This window comes from Molothrus aeneus, chromosome 8 (assembly GCF_037042795.1).
Source record: "Molothrus aeneus isolate 106 chromosome 8, BPBGC_Maene_1.0, whole genome shotgun sequence".
NCBI classification, from domain to species: domain Eukaryota; kingdom Metazoa; phylum Chordata; class Aves; order Passeriformes; family Icteridae; genus Molothrus; species Molothrus aeneus.
Window position 1 is genome coordinate 24,322,286 of NC_089653.1, and position 22,275 is coordinate 24,344,560.

At 45.3% G+C, this 22,275-nt stretch overlaps 1 protein-coding gene across 1 annotated transcript in view; it reads right to left on the reverse strand.

Moving 5' to 3' along the window:
• COL17A1 (collagen type XVII alpha 1 chain) overlaps positions 1 to 22,275 on the reverse strand; it is a 33,270-nt gene that overhangs the window by 1,390 nt on the left and 9,605 nt on the right. Inside the window, exons 12-55 of the mRNA XM_066555178.1 lie at positions 21,965 to 22,030; positions 20,847 to 21,008; positions 20,393 to 20,482; positions 20,209 to 20,253; positions 19,491 to 19,640; positions 18,851 to 19,066; positions 18,525 to 18,563; positions 18,369 to 18,395; positions 17,883 to 17,909; positions 17,334 to 17,396; positions 17,054 to 17,158; positions 16,494 to 16,556; positions 16,071 to 16,106; positions 15,875 to 15,928; positions 15,448 to 15,483; positions 15,214 to 15,249; positions 14,775 to 14,837; positions 14,383 to 14,418; positions 13,945 to 14,016; positions 13,566 to 13,592; positions 12,868 to 12,903; positions 12,293 to 12,328; positions 11,965 to 12,045; positions 11,257 to 11,292; positions 10,481 to 10,561; positions 9,243 to 9,296; positions 9,081 to 9,122; positions 8,326 to 8,382; positions 8,184 to 8,243; positions 7,650 to 7,676; positions 7,532 to 7,573; positions 7,317 to 7,373; positions 6,893 to 6,940; positions 6,151 to 6,264; positions 5,739 to 5,876; positions 5,060 to 5,143; positions 4,261 to 4,389; positions 3,556 to 3,645; positions 2,914 to 3,027; positions 2,496 to 2,648; positions 1,378 to 1,788; positions 1,049 to 1,189; positions 398 to 460; positions 100 to 171 (exon numbers count right to left, since the gene is read on the reverse strand). Coding sequence (XP_066411275.1) covers positions 100 to 171; positions 398 to 460; positions 1,049 to 1,189; positions 1,378 to 1,788; positions 2,496 to 2,648; positions 2,914 to 3,027; positions 3,556 to 3,645; positions 4,261 to 4,389; positions 5,060 to 5,143; positions 5,739 to 5,876; positions 6,151 to 6,264; positions 6,893 to 6,940; positions 7,317 to 7,373; positions 7,532 to 7,573; positions 7,650 to 7,676; positions 8,184 to 8,243; positions 8,326 to 8,382; positions 9,081 to 9,122; positions 9,243 to 9,296; positions 10,481 to 10,561; positions 11,257 to 11,292; positions 11,965 to 12,045; positions 12,293 to 12,328; positions 12,868 to 12,903; positions 13,566 to 13,592; positions 13,945 to 14,016; positions 14,383 to 14,418; positions 14,775 to 14,837; positions 15,214 to 15,249; positions 15,448 to 15,483; positions 15,875 to 15,928; positions 16,071 to 16,106; positions 16,494 to 16,556; positions 17,054 to 17,158; positions 17,334 to 17,396; positions 17,883 to 17,909; positions 18,369 to 18,395; positions 18,525 to 18,563; positions 18,851 to 19,066; positions 19,491 to 19,640; positions 20,209 to 20,253; positions 20,393 to 20,482; positions 20,847 to 21,008; positions 21,965 to 22,030 — 3,579 coding nt within the window. The remainder of the gene's footprint in view (positions 1 to 99; positions 172 to 397; positions 461 to 1,048; positions 1,190 to 1,377; positions 1,789 to 2,495; positions 2,649 to 2,913; positions 3,028 to 3,555; positions 3,646 to 4,260; positions 4,390 to 5,059; positions 5,144 to 5,738; positions 5,877 to 6,150; positions 6,265 to 6,892; positions 6,941 to 7,316; positions 7,374 to 7,531; positions 7,574 to 7,649; positions 7,677 to 8,183; positions 8,244 to 8,325; positions 8,383 to 9,080; positions 9,123 to 9,242; positions 9,297 to 10,480; positions 10,562 to 11,256; positions 11,293 to 11,964; positions 12,046 to 12,292; positions 12,329 to 12,867; positions 12,904 to 13,565; positions 13,593 to 13,944; positions 14,017 to 14,382; positions 14,419 to 14,774; positions 14,838 to 15,213; positions 15,250 to 15,447; positions 15,484 to 15,874; positions 15,929 to 16,070; positions 16,107 to 16,493; positions 16,557 to 17,053; positions 17,159 to 17,333; positions 17,397 to 17,882; positions 17,910 to 18,368; positions 18,396 to 18,524; positions 18,564 to 18,850; positions 19,067 to 19,490; positions 19,641 to 20,208; positions 20,254 to 20,392; positions 20,483 to 20,846; positions 21,009 to 21,964; positions 22,031 to 22,275) is intronic.

The following is a 22,275-nucleotide window of genomic DNA, read 5'->3' on the forward strand; positions in this document are numbered from 1 at the left end:
CAAAAAACTGAGGCTGTGTTTCCCAGCTATTCCCAGGGATGGGCTGGTGCCACTTGTGACAGTCAACCCTGCTCTCCTGGGAATGGCAGGTGTTCCTACCTTTCTCTCCCTTCTCTCCTTTTGGTCCCCTGTGCCCGTGTCGTCCTGGTGGGCCCATCGGCCCAGGGTCACCTGAAGGAATGAGAAGACCAAGTTTGCCCTTGAGCACAAGTGACCCACAGACAGGGACAGGCCAGGGGAAGGGACACCAAATCAGGACAATGTTTTGGCTGAGATCCTGAAGGTGCCACCCTCACTGTGAGAGGGTGTGACCTCGAGCAGTGCTGTGACCTCTGTGGTCACAGTGCTGCTTCCTGGCCATGAGAAGGCTGAAGAGGGAAAGGATGGCAAGCCTTACCTTTGGGTCCACGATAACCTCTCTCTCCCTTTTCACCAGGTGGCCCCTGGATGGCACCATGTGCTGGAGAGGGAAATGAAGGAGAGAGTGAATGAATGGGAGAAACCACTGCCCACCCAGAGAAGCTGTGAGTCACACTAGAAGGACATTTCTCTTGGTTAGATGGGATTAGACTGACAGCAAGGTTTCTAAACAGGGTTTTGGTCCCAACAAAGTCCCAAGGACAGGCTGTGGTGTCATTTTACCAGCACTGCTGTGTCACTCTCTCCTTCATTTGTGTCCTGGCTGTCACTAGGGCTGGAGCTGGCCCATGCTCAGTGTAGGGAATCTGAGAGCAGAGTGAGCAGCTGGCTCATGTTTCTGTACGTGTACCAGCCCAGCCATGTTAAAATGGGCCACAGAGCTTGTAAGCACAGAGGCCTTCAGGGTTTGGGATGAGTTTCCTACCAAGAGTGGGAAAAACTGATGTCCTTCCTAATGATAAGACTGCACCTCCCCAGCAAGTAAGGAAGGAGATGGAAAGACCATCCACCTTCAACTCTGCACCTTGACTTTTGCAGTGTGCAAAGGTGAGAAGATCAGTAGGTCTGTGAGAGGTTGGGGAGATCTAACATACATGAGCCAGAAATGCCAAACCAAAATGTCACTTACTTCTGAAGAAGTCCATTAGGTCTGCGGTGACATTGCCATAGGCTGCAAAGACCTTGCTGATGCCAGGGGGACCAGGAGGGCCTGGGGGACCTGCAGGTCCCTGTGCTGTGTAAGACATCAGGTCCTGGAGAATACCTCGGCCTGTGGAATTAAAGACGTCATTTGAAAGGAGCTCTGGGAGAACTGTGGCTGCATGCTGAGGCAGAAGGTGTAAGGGAGAGGTGTAGGCAGCAGGAAGGAGAGGGAAGGGAACACCATGACCAGGCACAGTGGGTGTGGAGGTGTAGGCGGGGATAGGGAGGGTCAGGATGAGCAGGCACTGCACTCACTCTGCAGGCTCTCTGACACACGGAGCGCCAGCTCGTTGTAATCCAGGGAACCAGTGAAGGAGTTGCTGTAGGATCTGCTCGACCCTGCTGATGATCTGTGTGATTCCTCCTCTGTCAGCAGCCCATCAAAAGACCCAGCAGTGCCCATGGCGGCATCGTAAGCGCCATCGCTGCCCACTGAGGCGTGGTAAGAGGATCTGCTGCTCATGGAGCTGCCATATGAGCTGCCTGTGCCCACTGAGTCCCCGTGGGAGCCCTCAGCACCAAGGGAGCCTCCATGCAAGTGCTCAGAAGCTCGTAACCCTTGGTATGATGAAGACATAGACCCAGACACAAAGCCACTGTCTCCTTTAGGTCCTGGTGGTCCTGGGGGCCCAGGGGGTCCTGAGATGTAGCTTCGAACTTCATCACCTACAAAATACAAGGGGGGACGCTGGGCTTGATAGAGATACCACCTGAAGCCTGGAGTGTGAAGTTCTGTCTCACCAACCATCAGTGACCCTCATCCAGTGCCATTTCTCAGGCAGCAGTCACATGTCAACCTTGAACTTCACAGATGGCAAGACTGCCTCTTTCCTATCTCTCCCACAGTTTTGTGTACCCAACCTTAGGAACTTGCCCAATGATTTTGCAGAAGGCTGCACTCCTCAGACCAATTTCAGCACCTCTGCCAGAAGAGCCATTCTGTGACCAGTCTGCCAAAACTGAGGTGTTTTTGAAAGCCTGTCCTGGACGGCTTGCCAGCATGAGCTCAGACCATTGGTGCTTCACAGCTAGCTCAGTGCTGCCTTCCATTATCCATGGCTCTTCGGCAGATGTTTACCAAATAAAATGCTTTTCCCATGGTAAAACTCTGCTGGTGACCTTCCTAGGGACCCATGTTCAGCACAGGCCAACTGCAACTACCCAGTGCTTGTCCCTGTTGTCTCACAACACAGGCTTTAGCTGGCAGTTGGACTGAGAGGAGAGAAGCCTACAGGGTGCAGCACGCTTCTGTAGGCCTGGCTGTAGAGGGAAGGCTCCTACAGGAATGTCTCAGCTGTGGCAGAGCCAGTCACCTACACCAGGTGAAGCATGTCTTGGGATGTGTGCAGGAAAGATGGATGGTGTTCCCTTACTCTTCAGGTACTGGATCAGCTCACTCCTGAACTCATCGCTGTTGGTGATGTCAGCATAGGACAGGAGGCCAGTTCCAGAGAAACCTGGTGGTCCTGGAGGGCCAGGAGGGCCAGGTGGGCCCCGGACTCCAGAAAGGGAAGAGTATCCAACATCTTGAGAGAGAGAAAGAATTATTTTTCATCAGTGAGAGGATAAGGAAATTTCACATATCTGTCATGATCTTGAAAGTTTAAAAGCTCCAACCCCAATTTCCATCCCTTTACAGACAACACTGACAAATTTTTTTCTTAATACAGTGACTTTGTTTCCAGGGGCAGTCACATCCCTGCTAAATCTAAGCTAAATCTCAGCCTCAAGTCCCCCCTGCATCTAAAAACAGAATCACCCTGCCAGCTGTGAGAAACATAAGTGCTTTACTTTGAAGGTAAGCAGAGATGTCCTCCAGAGAGGTGCCTGGTGATCCAGGGATCCCTGGAGGTCCTGGGGGGCCTGCAGGACCAGGGGGCCCAACAACACCACTGAATTCAGAGTCTGTAAGACACAAGGGAAGAAAAGAAGTCACCCAAACAACCCCAATACTAATGAATGTTTCTTGACAATACAAGTTATACCAGATACAGCCAAGTGGAAGGGTTTTTTTCTCTCTAGTACTTCCTGGTGTAGCTTTCTTGGTGTACCTCACTTCCTGCATGTATATGTCATATTGGACAGTCAGGTGATTCCAAAGAGAGTAAAGTCCCTATTTTTAAAATATACTTTTAAAGAGGCATAAGAAATTATGCCTTTATGTTGCAGAGTTTGGACACAACAAAGGGCTCCTTCATGCCCGCCAAGACAGCCCCACTGCTGCTGCTCCTCACAGGAGCATGGTGATCCAGCTGCAGCCCCCTGTGGGGTGTGCAGGTGCCAGCAGAGGCCTGCAGTGCTGCTAAGGACAAAGGACCATCAGAGGGTTATTTGTGATGATAGGCCAAAAGGGAAATTCTGTGACTAAGGCTGTGAAAAAGGTCCTGGGGTCACATGGAGCCCCATGGCAGGGGAGTGAAGAAGTTGGCTTACTTCGCAGGTACGCTGTCAGGTCACTGTAAGATATGCCAGGTGACCCTGGAGGCCCAGGTGGTCCAGGCAGTCCAATGCTCATCCCAGAACCTGCAAAATCCAAGAGATACACATTATCAAAACAGGCTGTTACAGTGTGAGCAGACAGGCTGCAGGGCTTGTTCACAGGCAATGCAGGAGGGGCTCCTGCAGAGTGCAGTGTCCCCATCAGCAGGCTGTGCCAGGAGCCAGAGCTCAAACCTTGTTCTGGACTTGTGACTTTGCCCTGACAATCCCAAGGACACCTACAGACAGGCAGGCAAGGGCTTCTGTTCCTGGCAAAAGCTCTGCACCTCATGAACCCGTTACATGATGGGGACACCCCTGGACAGACCAACTCTTCCACAGAGAAATATATCCTGACCACAGAGATAAAGGTTAGAAAGGCACTTAAAGGTGTTGATGGGACTGATAAGATGGCTAAGATCAAATTTTGTTCCTAAGCTCAATTTTTAACAAAGAAAGGATTCATTAGTCTGTCAGTGGTATCTTAGCTACAGGGTATCTTTGTTCTCTTCCAAGTCTCTTACAGTCCCTGTGAGGAGGTCTCTGTACACAGGGATTCACACAATTAGCACTGGAATAATTTCTACTGACTTGACAGCATGAGCTTTTTGCTCGGCTCCCAAAGGAACAGAGGGAAACACACACTAATAAAACCATTACTTGACAAGTAGCTGATAAACCTCCTGGTCAGCTCATCATAATCCAGTGACAGAGACATTCCATCTCCCCCTGGCCCAGGAGGTCCCGGTGGGCCCCGAGGTCCAATGAGATACTGGCGAATTTCTTCTCCTAGAAATGAAAAAAACATCTTTTCAGGCTGTCCAGCTGCTGCACAGACACCAAGTGTGAGGAGTTCCCAGCCTGTGAGCTGAGCCCCCTCCACCAAGGAAATCATCAAAACCTATGGATGCAAAGCTCCTTTCCTCTCTCTTTTCTGAGTGAATTGTCCTGTATGTGGTCCCAGAAACATTTGTGACAAGGCTGAGAACCTCCTATAGTAAGGGTATGTGGCGGATGAGAATTTGGATGGCTTAAGAGACCTCCCTGTGGTCTGTTCTTTTCAGGACACCCTGGCCAACTTCTTGGGTAAAGGGAATGAAAAGCAGCTCAGCTGGGAAAGACCATGCTGAGCTTTGTGACACTTTGGAGCCATTTGGAGCACAGTGCTGGCCAGCAAAATCATTACCTTCAGGGACAGCCAAATGACAACCTGGAGATTTACCTGTTAGCCCACAGTAACAGTGTGTATAGAAAAGAACACAGAGTTGGGGATCCCCTTCACCTTAAGAACAACAACATAGCAAGGCTGTGGGGGGAACACTGAGAGTGGGGAGCTGGAAAGTACAACACACTGAAGCAGCTGCAGGTGACTCCAGTTGCAGAGTGGAGACTGGAAGGGAAAAGGAGATCTCCAGGATGCTTTACCCTCAATCCCATGTTTCCCTTGAGGGTCACTTACTTTGCAGCAAGTCCAGAAGTTCTTGGTACAAAATGGATGTAGTGGATACTGAGCTAGAAAATGACTCATAGCGACCTGAAGAGCCTGTGGGAATGAAAAGGTTTTACATTAGCCAGTATGAGACAGAAAGTGAGCGGGAGGTCAGGAAGGAACAAAGGACAGATAAATTAATTAACTGGTAGAATGGCCTTCTCATGCCCCCAACTATGAAACAGTTGCTATCTCACACATTCTGGTCATCTCCTGGTCATCACACATAGCTGTGTAGTCTGTGAATTTCTGGTTGAGATTTCAGGCTACTTCCAAAAGCTCTGGGGACTTCATCTACTTTAGGAGGTCCCCAAGCACACAAGACAACCCCCAAATACTTGAGAACACATATTCTAAATAAAGCCATCTCTGTTTGGGGTCTTTGGGGTGTCAAAGAGTCTAACAGCAAATGTTTAATATAAGACTTTTCAAGCAGCAGCAACTGCTAGTTAATCTAACCATGAAAAAATGACAAGGCTCAGAGGACACCTCAGCTGTGTAGAGTCCTGGGCCTAGACTGCTGAAGATGAATAACCTGGTTGGGGTGCTATTTAAAGATTTGTTTCTCCTCTGGTTCTCACCTCGTAGGTGCTGCACAAGCTCAGCTGAGGGCATGACTCAGTACAGAGTTTACCAACATGGTGCTTACTTGTCATATAGCTCATGACACGGGTAGCCAGCTCTGCATAATCCAAGGTCATCCCATCTGCAGTGGTGATGAGTCCAGGTGGGCCTGGAGGGCCTGGTGGGCCTTGGGCACCAGTGAAATAATGTCTGACATTGTCACCTATGTAGAAAGCCCAAGATATGACCACATCACTAAGAGGGAAGACTGACCATATGCACAATTACCAGATCCTCTTCCTCTGACAAAGAATAGGACAACAGAAGGACAGTTCTACAGAGGCCACAGTGGACAACAGCAGTTCACAGTATTCAGCAGAAATAGGCCCGGAGTAGCAGGGCTGTTGTTTCTAATAGAAGAAAGACAAGGCCCTAGGGAACAAAAGAGAAATAGGCATGAAATTGCTGACCCACAGCAAAAATCTCATTATACTCACTCTTCAGGTAGTCAGTGACATACTGCTGAATCTCTTGAGATGAACCTCCACTTGGGCCAGGAGGACCAGGTGGCCCAGGAGGTCCTGGGGGTCCCTGAATTTGTCTGGATCCACCTAGAGAAAGCATTGTAAGGAGAAGGAGTGTTTTTGGCACAGTTGCATTAGACCAAGTGATAATGAAATGTACTTGCATTAAGCCCTTCCCACAGGCCTGGAAAGACCTTTGGAAATTGAATATGGAGGGGCTCCCCCTGCATCTTTAAACACAGTCTGAGCATGGTGTATTTGGCAGTATAATGTCCTCAATTAATTCAGCATTTTTATAATTCAGCCTGTGCAGGGCTGAGTCCAGAGACATTGCTGGTTTTGTGCAGGCAGACTTGGTGGGTTTGTGCACTAGAGTGCAGTGCTGTGCAGAATACAGATGGAGATCATAGAGCTCAAGCTCATTAGTCTAACATCACTGCCCTCCTGCTCCCAATCCCAGTCAGCCTGGGAAGCACCAGTTCAAGGATCTGTCCCCACAGAAGCAAAACTCTGGCTTAAAGGATTCCCAATAAGTTGGAAAATTCTTAAATTTTCTGATTTAAGGCAAGCTGTGCAAAAAAGGGGTTTTGAACAGAAATCCCATCAGCATAAGGTTGGCACCCACACTGGCAAAAGTCAAAGGAGCTTTTTCAAAGCCTCCACAGATATTAGCATTCCTTCTTAATATCAGAGCAATGATGGTCTGGCCTCTTACCTCGAGATGCTCCTGGGATGCCAGGTGCACCTGGGACACCTGCATCACCTGGAAAAGAGTGAGGGAGACAGACACTTGTAATGGGTGTGACTGCATGTTGCATACTTGGTCAGTGAAACAGCTGAGCTCCATGTTGTTAGAGAAGCAACTACCCAGCCCTTGCAATGAGTGTCTTGAAACGCCAGCTTGTTGGGAAAGAGCATAAGTATGATGCTATGGCAGCTTTCCTGAGCCTTCTGTGACCTGGTCAAGTGCCTTGGGCTCACAGCAAATCTATTGCTCTGGTCCTGCTTTGCCTGAAAAGGCAGGGTGGAGCACAGCTCTAGCTCCCAAAGGACTAGGTTGTTCCATCCTTAAGTCTCAACCATGCTTGGATGTGTGAGGCCACCCCAAAAAAAAAAAGAAAGAAGATTTTTAACTTCACCTTTTGGTCCAGGTGGGCCAGGTGGGCCTGGGGGTCCCTGTATGGTGACTCTTTCACCTGCCAGTTGCAGAAAGAGAGTCAGATTGACAGGAAGAAAGTATGTAGCCAAAAGCCTGGCTCCAGTAAAATTAAGTTAGAAAGAATAGAGCAGGATTTTGGCCTGATTTCAGCCCAGGGACAATGAATTCAAAGGAGGAAAGGGGGCACAGACTAACCGTGGGAGGAGAATGCTGAAAGGCCAGGATCACCCGGTTCTCCTGCATGAGACACAGAAATGAAGGAGCACTCGTACACCCAGGCAAGCTACCCTGAAACCCACTGATATTTCCTTACCTGTGAATCCCCGTGGGCCTCGTTCACCTGTGAACAGGGAAGCACAGGAACAGGGTTAGGATTTGCTTTATTCTCATCAGCAGCATCCCAGCCCACACTGCAGCATATCATCTTGGCCTTCAATTTGTAGGGGAGAAATGGGTAAAGGGAGCACATTTTCCTGCCACCTGATAGTTGAGCTACACTTCACAGGCCACCCCCTTGAACTGAGTTAGTCCACAGTGCATTCTGCAAAAAGGCTGTCCCCTTCAATGGCAAAGTTGAAGTTCTGAATGTTCTTGATTATAATGGGCTTGCAAAATTGGGATCTGAATAGAGTGAGACTGCCTTGACACCAGTCCTGGAGGATAATAAATTTCTTTGACAACGACTGACTTGTTTTACAGCAGACAGGAGTCCTACTTAGTGACAACTGTGCTAGCTTTCTTACGGACAGGGAAATACAGGAGTTTCTGCTCCTAACCCCTTTCTTCTTTTCAGTCTCAGGTGCTAAGATCCCTCTAGCACTTTGGTAAGGCAGCATGATATACCCACCTTGGTCTCCCTTCGGGCCTGGTGGTCCTGGTGGACCTGGTGGGCCTGTGAAGAATGCTTCTGCAATTCAAACAAAGATTTCTTCATGACATCCAACAGAACATTCCCAGGACCAGATGACAGAATGAGTGGCAAGAACTACCTGAGGTGGACATGGATGATCCTGGTCTCCCTGGTGGGCCTGGAGGTCCTGGCAATCCTTCTCCTAGATAAAAGGAACACAGAAAGGCTTCAGGAAGGATCAGCCTCAGCAGTGTAAGTAAATGAATGTAAGAGCTGCTACATCTCCAGCCACGGCCTTAGCTTGATTATTTCCCAGTGTAGGCCCTTATCACTGTTTCCTTCACATCCTTCCTAGATCTATCCCTGTAGTTACTTTTCACTATCATTTGCCACCACAGCAGAAAAGGACAGATAAACTCCTTTCTTTGTGGTACTGGATGCCTATCCCATCACACACCTAAGCTGCTCCCTTCTCCTACTGAGCAGAGAACAAGGAATGGGGTTCTAGTCCTGTCACATGTCCTCCCACACCTTCTCTGTTCTGGCTGTGTTACAGGATGGGGCATGGGGATATGTTCCTCATGATAAGAACCTCCCCATGTGACTGCAGCTGAAAGTTAAGGTTGGACAAGTAAGAAGTAAATATGGAATTGAATGCAGTTACTTCCTTTGGCAGCTTGAAAACTTTGAGTGTCTTCCCAAAAGGTATGGCTTTTACTAATTAATACTCTGGCTAGAACCTGCTGCAAAAGCAAATGTTCTTTGTTGGGCAGCATCTTGCTGCAGTGAAATTGTGTTGGTAGAAACCCACTATGTGACATTCTGCTTCCAGCCCTAGGCCTTGGGGAAAAACTTCCCACTTTCCAGCTGGGTTTCAGAGGAACAAGCTCTTACCTGGGGGACCACGAGGTCCAGGGGGTCCTTGCACAGATTCACCTGATGACAAATGAAACAGGGGTATTAGGGAACATTCACACAGCAAACTGCATGGCTCAGAAACATGCCATGTTGTGTCAGCATTCCTTGCTTAGGGGATGAGCTCCATATGTTACCCACCTGGTGGTCCAGGGGGACCTGGTGGTCCTGCTCGTCCTTGTACATCTCCCAGCACTGTGCAAAAGAAAAACGCAAACAAGGGAAATTGTTGCTATGGAGAGACTGCTGCTATGGAAACTGTCAATATATTGCTGTTAGAAGCTCTTACAATCAAAGCTGGACTAAGATGGGACCTGGGTGACCTAAGACCAAGATGAAGCAGAGGAGGGAGAGGAGAGATGTGCTTGGTTAGGACATGAAGCAAAATACAGCTCAGAGTAGGATACTAGAAACAGGGAGGAGAGTAACGGTTGTTGAGAGAAAGAGCAAAGGACCAAAGGCTAAAAAAGGAGGGAGAGAACTTCAAGGAGAGGAAAGATTCTTTATAAGAGAAGAGAAATTTTGGGAGGAGAACACAACACAGACATTATTTATCAAGCAGCTGCACTGTGTTATCTTGATTGTACTGTGTGAGGTACCCTCACCTCCAAGCTGAGGCACAAAGTTCAGTGATGCTGTGATCCAGTACTGAAGCTGGTCTGAATCTACATGGCCCCATTCAGATGGTGATCAGGCAAGGATCATTTATAATTTTATCTCCTCTTCTACCTTGCTGCAAACTTGCAGAGGTCCCAGATCCTAGGAATAGCAACTCTAAGTGCATCACACATCTCTGTGTAATGCAAAACAGTGTTGCACAGAGCAAGTGCTTTTCTTGGGATGTTGCTAAACCATTCTGTTCAGCTCCACTTATTTTCATCCTAAAATTTTAAAATTTTTACAAAATGTTACATTTTTTTAAATCTTAAAATTTATTTGCTCTTGTGTGAATTCATCCTTTAATTTGAAGAGAGATTATTTCTGTTGCTTAGACTAACATGCCTTTTCACACTGGTTCTCATCTTACAGACAGCTCCATGCTCATATTGCACAGGGAACTGCCCTGTGTGAACTCAGTGGCTGGAAGCTCTCAGCTCTGTATCTCCCCTGTTAGTGGCTGCTCATCAGCCACCATTCCTCAGCTTCCCTCTCTGTGATGTGGGCCTGATGCCCTTTGCCTCTTTTTGAAAGGACTTTAGGATGCACAGATGAGGAGTAAAGAAGAGGTAGCTGGCATTGCAGACACACCACCACACACACATACTTGCCCCACGTCACATTGAGAAGAAAGAGTTAGGGGCATCTCCTGGTGGCTGTGAGCAGGCCTTGAAGCTCTGACACATCTCCAGGCAAAGGAGTGGAAAGGCAGGGCCACTTACTTTGAGATGCTAATGATGAGACTTCTGTTCTGATGGTTTCTATCACAGCTTCACCTGGGGATCCTTTCTCACCCCGTGGACCTTTTTCCAGGGGAAAAAAAAAGAAACAGAGAAAGGGAGTTATGTAACTGAGACAGGGTGACATTTTGTACCTACTCTGACAAGAGGTTCAGACTGTTCTTATGAGAACTGGGAGCATGAACTCAGTCCCCAGATCTGAGGGACATTGCATTCAAGTGTGGAAATTATGCCCAGTTTGCTCTAACAGGATCAGAGAAAACCAGCTAAGAAAGGTTCTTAGGGGTCAGCTCTCTTCAGGCCCTTTCTAAGAGATGTCTGCCCAACTGGCAGTGCTTTCACAGTGACATTAATCCCAATTTGGCTCTAGTTTGTTCTCCTGCCTTTCAAAATGGCAGGAGGTATCCAGCTGGACTATATCCCCTATCACAGAAAGGCAACAGCACTTGAGGAGTGACTTAGAAATACCAGCCTTCAGGAAAAATAGCATTAAAAAAAAGACATTTGCAGCATCCACATTACACTGGCTCTTATCACCCTCTTACCACCCTTCTTCTTCCCCTGGGAAAACAAAAAATTATAAAAATTCTTTACTAGATTAATTAAGCCAAATAGTGCAACAAAATGAACTGAAAGGAAGAAATCTGTGAACAAAAGGGAGAGGGAATGAGCCAAGGGCTTAGAGAATTAGAAACAAAGAAAAACTAATGAATTCCTTTCTCTTAAGAAGCATAATCAAAGCTGAAGGAAAACGGTACCTTGCTGTCCAGGGAGACCAGCTGGTCCAACGGGACCTAGTTTCAAAGGAAAAAACCCAAATTTCATTAGATTTTACTGGCTGTATTTTACAATAGCAGAAAATAATCAATAGGACTTTTATAAGAACTGAGACTATGAAAAAATGTATTTTCTACACAAACAAATGGAATTGCTATGGGGTATGAATTAATCAATGCCCCATATATTACTTGAATTTCCATCCTGTGGCAATTAAAATGCTTGGTGCCTCTTGGACTGGGGAAATAACCAGAATGCCACTGACCACAAAAGAAATGGAATGCAAAAGGCCTAACCCTCCTCTCACATTCCATACTGCAAACTGAGACTGCCTCTGCCAAAATCAGCTCCAGGACTAGCTCCAGGCAGAAAGTGCCATGAGAATCAGGGCTCAGGAACTCTGCTGCCTGACACCAGCATGCTGGAGGGCAGTGTATGACTGGACAGAGGAGTCTGAGGCTGAAGTTCATGCACAGCCAGTGTTTGTGTGTGAGAAAGATTTACAGATGCTTGAGTGGGAATTCTGCTGCCTTGAGTGCAAAGCTGAGGCTGGAAAACAAGCACTACCTAATTTCAGCAACAGTGCTGGGAAAGGGATGAGACACAAGCCTGCCTTCCTGAGCAGTGAAAGAGCTTGATTCTAGTTCCTGGATTTGATCTATCACTACTTTGTACTAATCAGTACTCACCTGGAACACCTGGAGGACCAGTGGGGCCAGGGGGGCCTGGGGGCCCTGGTGGGCCTGGCAGAGTAATAGTTGATGAACCCTCTGAAAAACAAACACATAGATTAGCACACAGACACTAATATTCACACATCTTTACACTTATATTTACACAGTGAATGTGTAAAAATCTATGCTTAAGGAATACCACATTGATGGCACATACATTCTCCCAGCACAGGGAGCCCCAGTACAAGTCTGACATACAGTCAAGATGAATTGAGGAGGTACAAAAAAAACACAGAGAAAAACCTCCAAAATCAGAAGTGTGACCCCTCACAGCATTACATACCTGCACTTATGACTTTTCCTGGAGCTCCAGGTTCTCCTAGGAAAATAAAGATATAAAAGTTGAGCTTCTTTTTGGGGGAGCAGGTAAAAGCTATAATAAGCTCAATAACATTGTACTATTAAGCATGTAGTTTCTGTTCTTTCTGCCCTTGATCTCTTGTCTGAGAAGTCACAACACTAGAAGGTCAGGAGGGAAGCAAGAGAGCTGTGCTAATCCAGAGAAGCCCTCTGATCAGCTTTCCAAGCACTACATCTGCCAGCACGGGCAATAGCTTGATTTATCTGAGGCAGGCACACAGCTTCCACTGCAGTCACCAGGCATCTTATGCTCAGGGCAGAACCGGGCTTCAGAGGTTTGCTCAGAGGAGAGCTGCCATGCCAAGTCCCTCAGCAGATGTCCCCACTGCCCTCCGTGTATGCTCAGGGAAGCTTTGCCTACCGCGCTTCTCAAACTTTCCCTTCCCAAAGCCACTAGATGCCACTGTTGATCCAGGGACTGGTCAGTGGAGCAGCTAATCCTTGCTAAAATGAAATCTTTAGAGAGAAAATGAGCATTAGGGAAGAAACAAAACTCACCTTTAGCCCCTGGTCGGCCGGGGTTGCCTGGAAGTCCTGATATGAGGTAGACAAACAATTTAAAATAATTAGTGCAAATATTGTTTGCTGTATGCTTTTCAGGTACCCCAGCTGTTTCACTTGTGAGTTTACAGAAGGAGCTCCCTACTCAAGACCCCAGCTTTCAGCCTTTATAAGCAGGTCTCTGAGGACTTTATAAGCCAATGGAGGAGCAGACTGAGCTGGTTCTGTCCTTGGGCTTCCCTGGTCCCACTGCTCCCTGGATGATGACACTGCTTCACAAATTTACCTGTAGCATCTTGTAGGTACTGCTACCTGTCCTAAGGCTCTTGGATGAATTCCCTGTTGAACTGTCCCCCCCAAACCACCTCTGCTTACAGATGTCACATCCTCTGTTTATATCTCTATTGCCACATCCTCTCCCTTCTGTTTCTGCTGCTGACTAGAAGGACTTTTCAGTGATGCATCGGGAACTGAAATGTTATGTTTTGGGGAAAGGCAAAATTTCAACACTCAAAAGCCTTGCATTGCTCAAAACTCACACATCTTGCACAAAGCCTGTCTCAAAAGCCAAAGGAGATGGGGAAGCCTTGGGATATCACTTTGGGAACCCTGAGCACCACAGAGGGAAGATTAAAAGGGTTTTTGAACTCAAATTAAAGTGTGTCATTAATACATTCGAATATGAAAAAGCCTACCTGGTGGTCCTTGGGGTCCTGTAAGACCTGTCAGAAAAAGGCAAAAACTCTTAAGATGTCTAAAAAATTTCATATGGGAAAAGGACAGACAGGGAGAAAAAGATTGCATTTATGTGAAATTATAGCACAAAATTCTCAAAGTAGTGGAAACTGGCCTAGCAACTGGTATGTAAATCAGCTCATAGCAGCTGATGTTTGCACTGTGGGCAATTTTGGGGTCATAAAGGGTCTAGAATCTCTATGTATTTTCCTTTCATCACCACCTTAAGAATACAGAGATCCTCTGCCAGACTTAAATTCAAATTAAGACTGGAAATTGACAAATACATCTGTGTTCCTGACTGAGCAAAAAGCATTTTTGTTCTCTCTATGCTTTTACCTGGTTCTCCAGCATCTCCAGTGGGTCCTGGAGGGCCTCTGGCACCTGGCATTCCCATAAGACCTGGTTCACCTAGGGATATAATCACCATTAAAGAGACAGAAGTCACTGACATACAATCTATCAATCCATTCAAGCTTGGCTGTCCTGCAGCACTTTCTACCTATTGTATTCTCACAGCCAAGTGGCCATCTCCACCATCAGTGTCTGGAGGGGAACATCAATGACAGAAGAGTTCTATAGAGAGGTAACTCTGTCACAAGTTTACAGCCTGCTCCATTATATGTCTCAGTTCCATGTTTACAGCTTGACTTTACAGTTCTTAGACAGAAGATCCCAGAACATGAATTTGCTGCCATCTTTCTCCCACCCTTTTTACAAATCAACTCCTACCAAATCAGAAAGTCCCTGCACTTCTGCTTCAAAGGAAGCCCTTACCTTTTTCACCTGGCTGTCCATCACGACCAGCTTGTCCTGTCCAAAGAAAGAGATTGTCAGGGACTTCTGAAACAGTACCACTGTTATCCTGCCTTCCTCCACAGCGGAGCACAGCCCCAGCCCTAAGAGTGGTTTTTCATCACATTGTATCTGGAAGAAACCTTGGTTGCCATCACTGAAGGTCCAGGAAGCATTCATTCAAAACTTAACCGTAGGACATTTTTTCTGAGTGTACAGACTAATCACAGCTGTCTAAAGGTAAGGTAAGACCTAGGATCACAACAAGCATGATTCCACTGCCATACTGTTTCCTTGTCTGTGCTCACAGAAACACAATCTGGGTGGCAATGATATTGCCTCCCATATAAATACAGCTGCTTTCTGGTACTCACCTGCAGGTCCTTTAGCCCCTGGCTCTCCTGGAGGTCCAGGTATTCCTCTTGAGCCTTGTTCACCTGTAGCAAAATAGTATGAAAATGAATCAAACAACTCTTGGACAATTCTGTCAGCAACATTTGCTGCTTTGCAACTGAAAACCAGCATTGACAGGATGTTCAGGCCTCATGATTCACAACTGTCTCTGGGCATTAGAAATGTTCAAGTGATGTGAATATTGGGCATGTGAGGGAGGATTTTCCTAAAGCTAAATACAAAAGATTGTTACCAAGATTACTGAAATCAAGAATGGGATCTATTTGTTTATAATTTTGGTGCAAAAATAAAACTCCTATAATCAGTAACATCCTTATAGTGTTTCAGAAAGCTAACTGGGATTGGCTGGGCTGTGCTGTTATTATGTTGACTTTTACTCCAGTATTTCAATCCACTGACCTGTCATTCCACGAGAACCCTTCTCACCCTGATCGCCTGTGGTAGAAAAAAGGGACAAATTCTGTGAGATTGCTTCGTTGTGAAATGTTTCCATCAGAGAACATAAAGTCTGCTTTCTGACAAGAGCACAGAAGAAAAAGCCAAAGATGGATAAGATAAAACCCATGGACAGTATCCATATCTAAAGGAATCTAAAGAAAATTAACCACAAAAGAATACCATTGGTCAACGTACCTTTGGGTCCAGGGGGTCCACTGGCTCCTTTTTCACCTGAAAGAGATATGGATGATTAAACAATGGTAGTAACAAATCATGAGGGAAAGGCATTTAATGCATCAAGAAAAATCACAAGGGAAATACAGATTCCGTGTCACCAGACAAACTCAAACTGGAAATTCTTTTCCTTTAACACAGCTCCATCCACACAACTGTTTTCCCTCTCTTAGACTGCTATATTACCTCTGTGTCTCCTGCATTTCTCAATATTTGCTCGCAATCACTGACTAAGTTTTGGTTTGCCTCCCTTTTCTTCAATCTTATGCTTTTCTTTGCTCATAGAATCAAAATGTGACATGGCCAGATCACATCTACTGCTCAGAACAGTGCTAGAAAAGCACCTCAGCTAATGCTGCTTTAATTGCCAAGAGGAAGAGAAAGTTACCTTTAGCACCTGGGAGTCCTGCTTCACCTCTAAATCCTTGTAGGCCAGGAGGACCTGCAGAAAAATGAGATGAGGGGTTTTCATTCACCCCACTCACCACTATGCATCACTGAAGCAGAAAAACTATGAGAAACTGTCACTCTGTTTTTGTTCTCCCCAGTCTCTAGATGCCACAGCAAAGTAAGACAGCACTCACCTGGAGGACCTTGTGGGCCTGGAGAACCCATCAGACCTGTAAGGAACATGGATTTTCTTTTAGTAACACCACAATTAGCAAATGATCAAATTGCTTTCAGTTTGCCCTACAGCATCTACAACCCAACAGGTGTTTAGTGGATTGGAAGCTCCCCAGCCACTAGAAGAATTTGCATTACTGGCATCCTCAAAACCAGGACAACAAATTTAGAAAACTTAGTCCTTGTGACATTGAGGAAATGTTTTCCACTGAAGTAAAGAGACCCAAGCCATCTATCTGAGCTGAGATGCTGGGATATGTGCTTCAGACCATTAGCTCACTTTTCTGGTTACTGCAGAGCAACACAAGTGAAATGGGACAGCTGGAGTGCCCATTTACTCCTAACCTCTCTGTTAGGTGTTCTCTCTCCATTTTCACATTTACCTTTTAGGCCAGTAGAACCTGGGGGTCCAGGTGGCCCTGGAGGACCTGGCTCACCAATAGCACCTGCAAAATAAGAGCATGAATAGACAAGGTAGAATAGAGCCATGGTTCCATTTTTCCATTATTCCATCCACTGTTATTCTTTCTCTGGTAAGTGTCATGAATAATCTGCTCATCAGTTCAAAACACCCAAATAGATATGCACTTTCCAAGAGAAGAATATGAGCTCTCTGGGCTTTAGCAAGACCAATTCCCCAGCTTTGATGATCTGGATAACAGGGAAGAAGATAACCTTGATAGTGAAGTGATTTTGGTTCTGTCAGACTCAGACTTGACTGTAACATCTGGGAAACCAAAGCAATCCTTGTTTACCCATTATAAGTCTGACAAAAAAAAAATCCCTAAGGACATATTAATCTGTGCTGGGAAATGTATAGATATGAAATCTGGATTTGAATAGTGAAATCAAATTTTATCACTGAGGTGTTCTATTAATCAGGACCAAATTCTTGCTTTTGTCCTTCTCTGTCTTATCCAACAACAAGACACTTGGTTCCTACCTCTGTCTCCTTTTTCTCCAAATCCAGGTGGTCCTGGTTCCCCTCGAGGCCCTGGCATCCCTTCTCTACCTCTTTGTCCCATGGGACCTTCCATGCCAGGCTCACCTACAGGAAACAAAAGCCTTGTAACACCAGGTGTCTGTGGGAGGGAGGCCTTGGGCAAAAGGATCTATGGCTTGCTCCAGTGGGAATGCAATGATCACACCAGCCAGGTGTCTGTACTCCTGTGCCATGTGTCAGTCAGTTGTGAGTGACTCACAGCACTGACAGAGATGCTCACCCATGCTTCCCTTCTGGCCTTTTGGTCCTTCTGGTCCTGCATGCCCAATTGGACCAGGAATGCCTGGAAAGAAAACACAGTAAGTGTTCAGAGTTCTTGACTATGTACCATAAAACAATAACATGCAACTTAGGGAAATCTCAAGCCTGGAGAGATTAATTCTATGGAGTAAAGAATATATTACTCATAAGGTGGGTACTTTATCTCTTTAGAAGAACACAATACATATAAAAGCACTGGAAAGCTGAACCAAGTATTAATGCAGCTGTAGGACTCTTTCAATGCTAGACTAGAATCTTCACAAATTCAGCATGTTCAACTAAGGGGAATTCTTGCCAAGGCTTTGCTTGTAACCAAGTCTCTGAGCTGTGTCTGTAGCTCAGCACCAAGGTATTAATCAAGTGACTTAATCTATGCTAAATATTGACTCTTCAGCGAACCACCTTGAGCTAAGTTCAAGGAATTTTGCAAGAAAATGCTGAATTTGTTCTTGCCCACAGTAATGTAAATAAATGTCCTCCCTTAAAGAGGAACTGAACTATAGCCCACCTGGGACACCAGGAAGTCCTCGATCACCTGTAGACAGAAACAAAGAGACAGTCAGTGGGGAATAAGTTTTCTCTTTTTGTCACTTTGGCTAACCCTCACCCTCATAAAAAGAAGTTTATGTTCCTGGAATATTTACAAGTTCTAGTGTTTCAGCAATTGTCTCCCTTGTATTTATGTAAATAATTGGATCATTCACACCATGCAAAACCCTCTGGGCACTGAAGCACTCTGTGATTAAACCAGGTAGAGCCTGGCTTCAGGAATGACTTTCATCCAGGCGAAAGGAGCTTCTGAATTCAAAGTGAGATCTTCTGTTTTCTTTGACCAGAAAACAGGAGAAAAACCCCAACCTTCACAACAATATCTGAACTAACAGATAACTGGCATCAGCTTCTCCACATTCTGGACTAACAAAAAACCATTTTCTACCCAGGTCCTATGACAGGCTGCCAATCTATCTGAGAAAGCAGGTAACTCCAGACTCACCTTTGGGACCTTGTATTCCCATGTCACCTGAGAAAAGTGAAAAAAAAAAAAAATTAATCAAGAGACATCCATGTCATTCATTTTGTCTTCTACAAAATTGTGCATTGCCAGAGCCAAGGAATTGGAGAGGGGAAGAGAAGGACTATATGGCTGTACCTTTCTCACCACGTTCTCCTCTCTCCCCTCGGAAGTAGCCTGTAAGAGGAAGTGAAGGGGCTGTTAGAGTTCATTATACAGCAGAGTAGCTACTCTTTCAAGAACAAGGATACATCTATTTGGATTTCAGGCTACAGGCAGCACAGTATGGTTTCCTCAGTAAATTTGTTTTCACAAATACATGAAATATCTAAAGATGGGAGAATGTTAGCTGCTCTGCTGTTCATCTCTTTCCATCATGTGCTAAACAGAAGTAAATCACCTTTCCCTTGCTAACAAAAGTGCATGAGAAATAAGGTATGGGTTCATTTTTTGACTCTGCTCACCTCGTTCTATTTCCTTATTCAGTCTGCTCTTCACCATCAGCCAGACTGACTCTTCATTTTCATAAGGGAAGGTTGAGGAGAGTGCGTTACCATGAAGAAAATCTACTCTTGAAACATCCTTTTCTATTTTTGAATTCCCTTGGTTAATTGCCAGGAGGCCACCATTGATTTTTTCCAGGTCTTCCACACGAGATTTCAGCTTTCTCACTTCTTCAGCTGGAAGGTTAAAGGAAAATGCTAGGGAACATGCTGCCAGATATGCATGCTTGAAATATCTCATGCTATGACAGGAACATAGCAACCCTGAGTTTTGCAGAATTCTTTTTTTCTTTTTTTTCCCAGAAGGGATATCTGGAATTTAAATGACAGCTGTGGAATCTGTCAGTCTTGGAGCAGTAGACCTCAGATCTCAGGAGCTCTCCTATCCTATGCACCCCAAGACTATATAACTCCTCAACAAACACTGTATTCCTTATCCCTTCTTTCTGTCCATTTGTAGTATCTCAGTGGCAAGTGACCATCAAGCTGAATGTTTCCCTCAATTCTCTGACTTGGTATCTCTGGTGCTTGGGCTTGTTCCCAGCTTAAACCCTTTGTCATTCTATACCATTCAACATTTTTTTCCTCAGTTATTTCTTACCCAGAGCAATGAGTCCAAAAAGCAATCCAAGGAGAAACAACCAGGCTAGAAGCAAACCCAGGAGCCATTTCCACCAGCTACAGCAGGAGCCACAAGGACACCAGGATGGTGCTGATCCAATTGCACCTCCTGCATCACCACTTCGTATTTCTGGAAGAGGGAAGGAAGAATCTCCTGGTTAATGAAGAGTTTCTTTTCTTCAGAGTTAAGAATCTCTTACAATAAGAACATCAAGGCTTGATCCATTATACAGAGGGCTATGGAAAAAATCTTTATGCCACTCTGTGGTCCCTGTGGAAGATGGGAACAGTATTTCCAAAGGGAATTCAAACAGAAGACAAAAACACTTGGTGCATTTTAAAATAACAGCTGGAAAACATGATCACATGGGGGTAAATTTTTTGTACAGATCTGAGCCATAAATGACAGCAATAGCCAGCATGGTCTGTCTGAGCCCTCCCTTCCCCAAAAATCTGTCCCAGTAGCAGGATGCAGCTGGACTGTCAGCTATCTGATTTTCTCTAGTCATGCAAAAATAACCCAACTGTCCACTTATCTACAATCAAATCACTGGTACCAATTTCTCTGGTAGCCTCCTGTACATTCCTTCCCTCTGATTCATTGCTCAGAGACCACTCATGTCCCTCAAGAACAATTGCTTTTTTGTGTATTGTGCTTTGGTGCTTCTTCCAATGAAAGTCTGAGTGGCATCACTTACCTGCATAAGTTTCCTTGTCCCGTTTTGGCATGGATTTCAGCCCTCCTGTTTTAACAACAGTAAAAGAGGTTTTATCAGTCTTTCTGTGCATGACAAAATTTAGAGCATGGGCTTGAAAGGGAAAGGTAGTAACGGAGGCAGAAGGAGAAAGTTGTGTTGCATTTCCACAAGAACAAATTCTTACCATTTGCATCTGATTTTAGGCCAGTATCTGTAGCATAAGAGGAGGAAAATCCCTGCTTCTCTTTCTTCAAGGTGTCTTCTCCAAAAGATCCTGAACAGGAACCAAATATAATTAGAAACATTACACGAGAAGTTAAACCAGGCCAATCTTCTTTCACTGGTAAAGGAGTATTTTTCTTGGGATGACACAATAGCTCTGCCTGTCTAAACCAGATCTAAGTTTTTTTTCTCTCAAAGCTCCTGAGCTTTGTGAAATATCCCAAGGCACACTCTGGAAGTTCAAATGCAAAAGCCAGACCCAGATTTCAGCTGGCATGGTTAAAAGCTGCCTGCCTGTCAGAGGTTCTTGTATGATGTACAAGTTAGGTGCAGTGCCCTGAACATTGAACTTCCCTTATGATCAATCTCCATTTCTCTGCCCTCAAAATAACCACGTCCTGAAAGAGGAATGTTACCTCCACTAAGCCCAGAGTTAGAAGCACTAAAGACTTTGCCAGTGTCCTTTGTCATGACCAAGAGCTCCATCTCCTTTGCAGGTGCCTTCTCCTTCTCCAGCAGCAGGAACTTGCAGTCTTTGCGGAGAATGTCGTCTCCCTGGGAGCTCACAACAGTTCCTCCTGCAATATTTGTAAAAGATTGTAGAGAGGAGATGAGTGTGGGCCATTGAGCCTGTAACTACAAGCCACATCACTTTTGTTCATAAAAACAGGTGGTCACATTGTGATTGGGGTTGCCAGTACAAAAAGAGCCCAGTAAGAGGCTGGCCACTAAAGGTAACAGGAGAGCTGTGCATGTCATTAGGTTTCTTTTGTGCATTTCACTAGCAGGGGAGGCCCTGCTGGCAGAACTGGGGAACATCTGAATTCAATCATATGTAGAAGTGATTTGCTGAATGAGCTCTTTGCTCCTCAAGCACACTTCCTGTGGAGTCAGAGAAACTCATTCCATTACTCTAGCAGAACCTGGAGTAAACATTTGTTAGAAATGTTATCATAACTTCTGTGGTCTTTACATCTATTTTTAAGCCTTGTCTTTGGGAGTCCTTGGATTACAAGGCAAACTTGGCTTTCTTTACATACAGACAAAAAAAAGAGTAATTTATAACTCTCAGAATTGCAGAAAAGATCTGTAAAGGATGAATCCTGAATGTTCAAGGACAAAGGGCTTTCCTCATTAAAAAAACATATTCTGGTCATGTGTAAGTCAACTCCTTCATTTTTGAATGGTTGAAGCTGAAACTGGTACAACTGAAAAATTATTTTTAAGAGCAACATTGCAAATGTTTTGGCTTCAAATAAAGTAAAATTTCAAATGTGTCTTCTTCTATCCAGCTTCCTGCCTGCTGAGCAGAAATAGCTCAGAATTAAACAATACAAATTATTGTAGAGAACTGAATCAGACCAGACCATTTGCTCATTCTTGGATTCTGACTGTTTCTTTTCAGAAAGGTACTGGTAGGAAACTTGGCTAGTGACAAGTTATGCACCTGAGTGTCACTCACTGAGTCTCTAACTCATTTTTATGATATGCTTGTACGAGGCCATGCCTAAACACCTGTGAATGACAGACTCACCTGCTGAGGCAGACCCACCAGTGCTTGCCATGGTGTTGCTCTGAGAAGTGTTCTTCATCCCGTATGCTGCAAAGAAGAAATTCAACAATTACAGAGATGAAGAATAACAAGGGATCTACACACACCAAAACATTTCAAAAATCTTTTCTCATTCAGTGTTCCTAGGACAGCTCAAACAACCAAGGGTTTCCCCAGCAAGCAAATTTCTAGTGCATCAGCACTGGGAGCTGTTCCTGCACATGCACAGCAGAGATGTTCCTCACTCTCCCTTCATACCACACTGTGCCACACAAGAAGAAGGTGATGGGGGG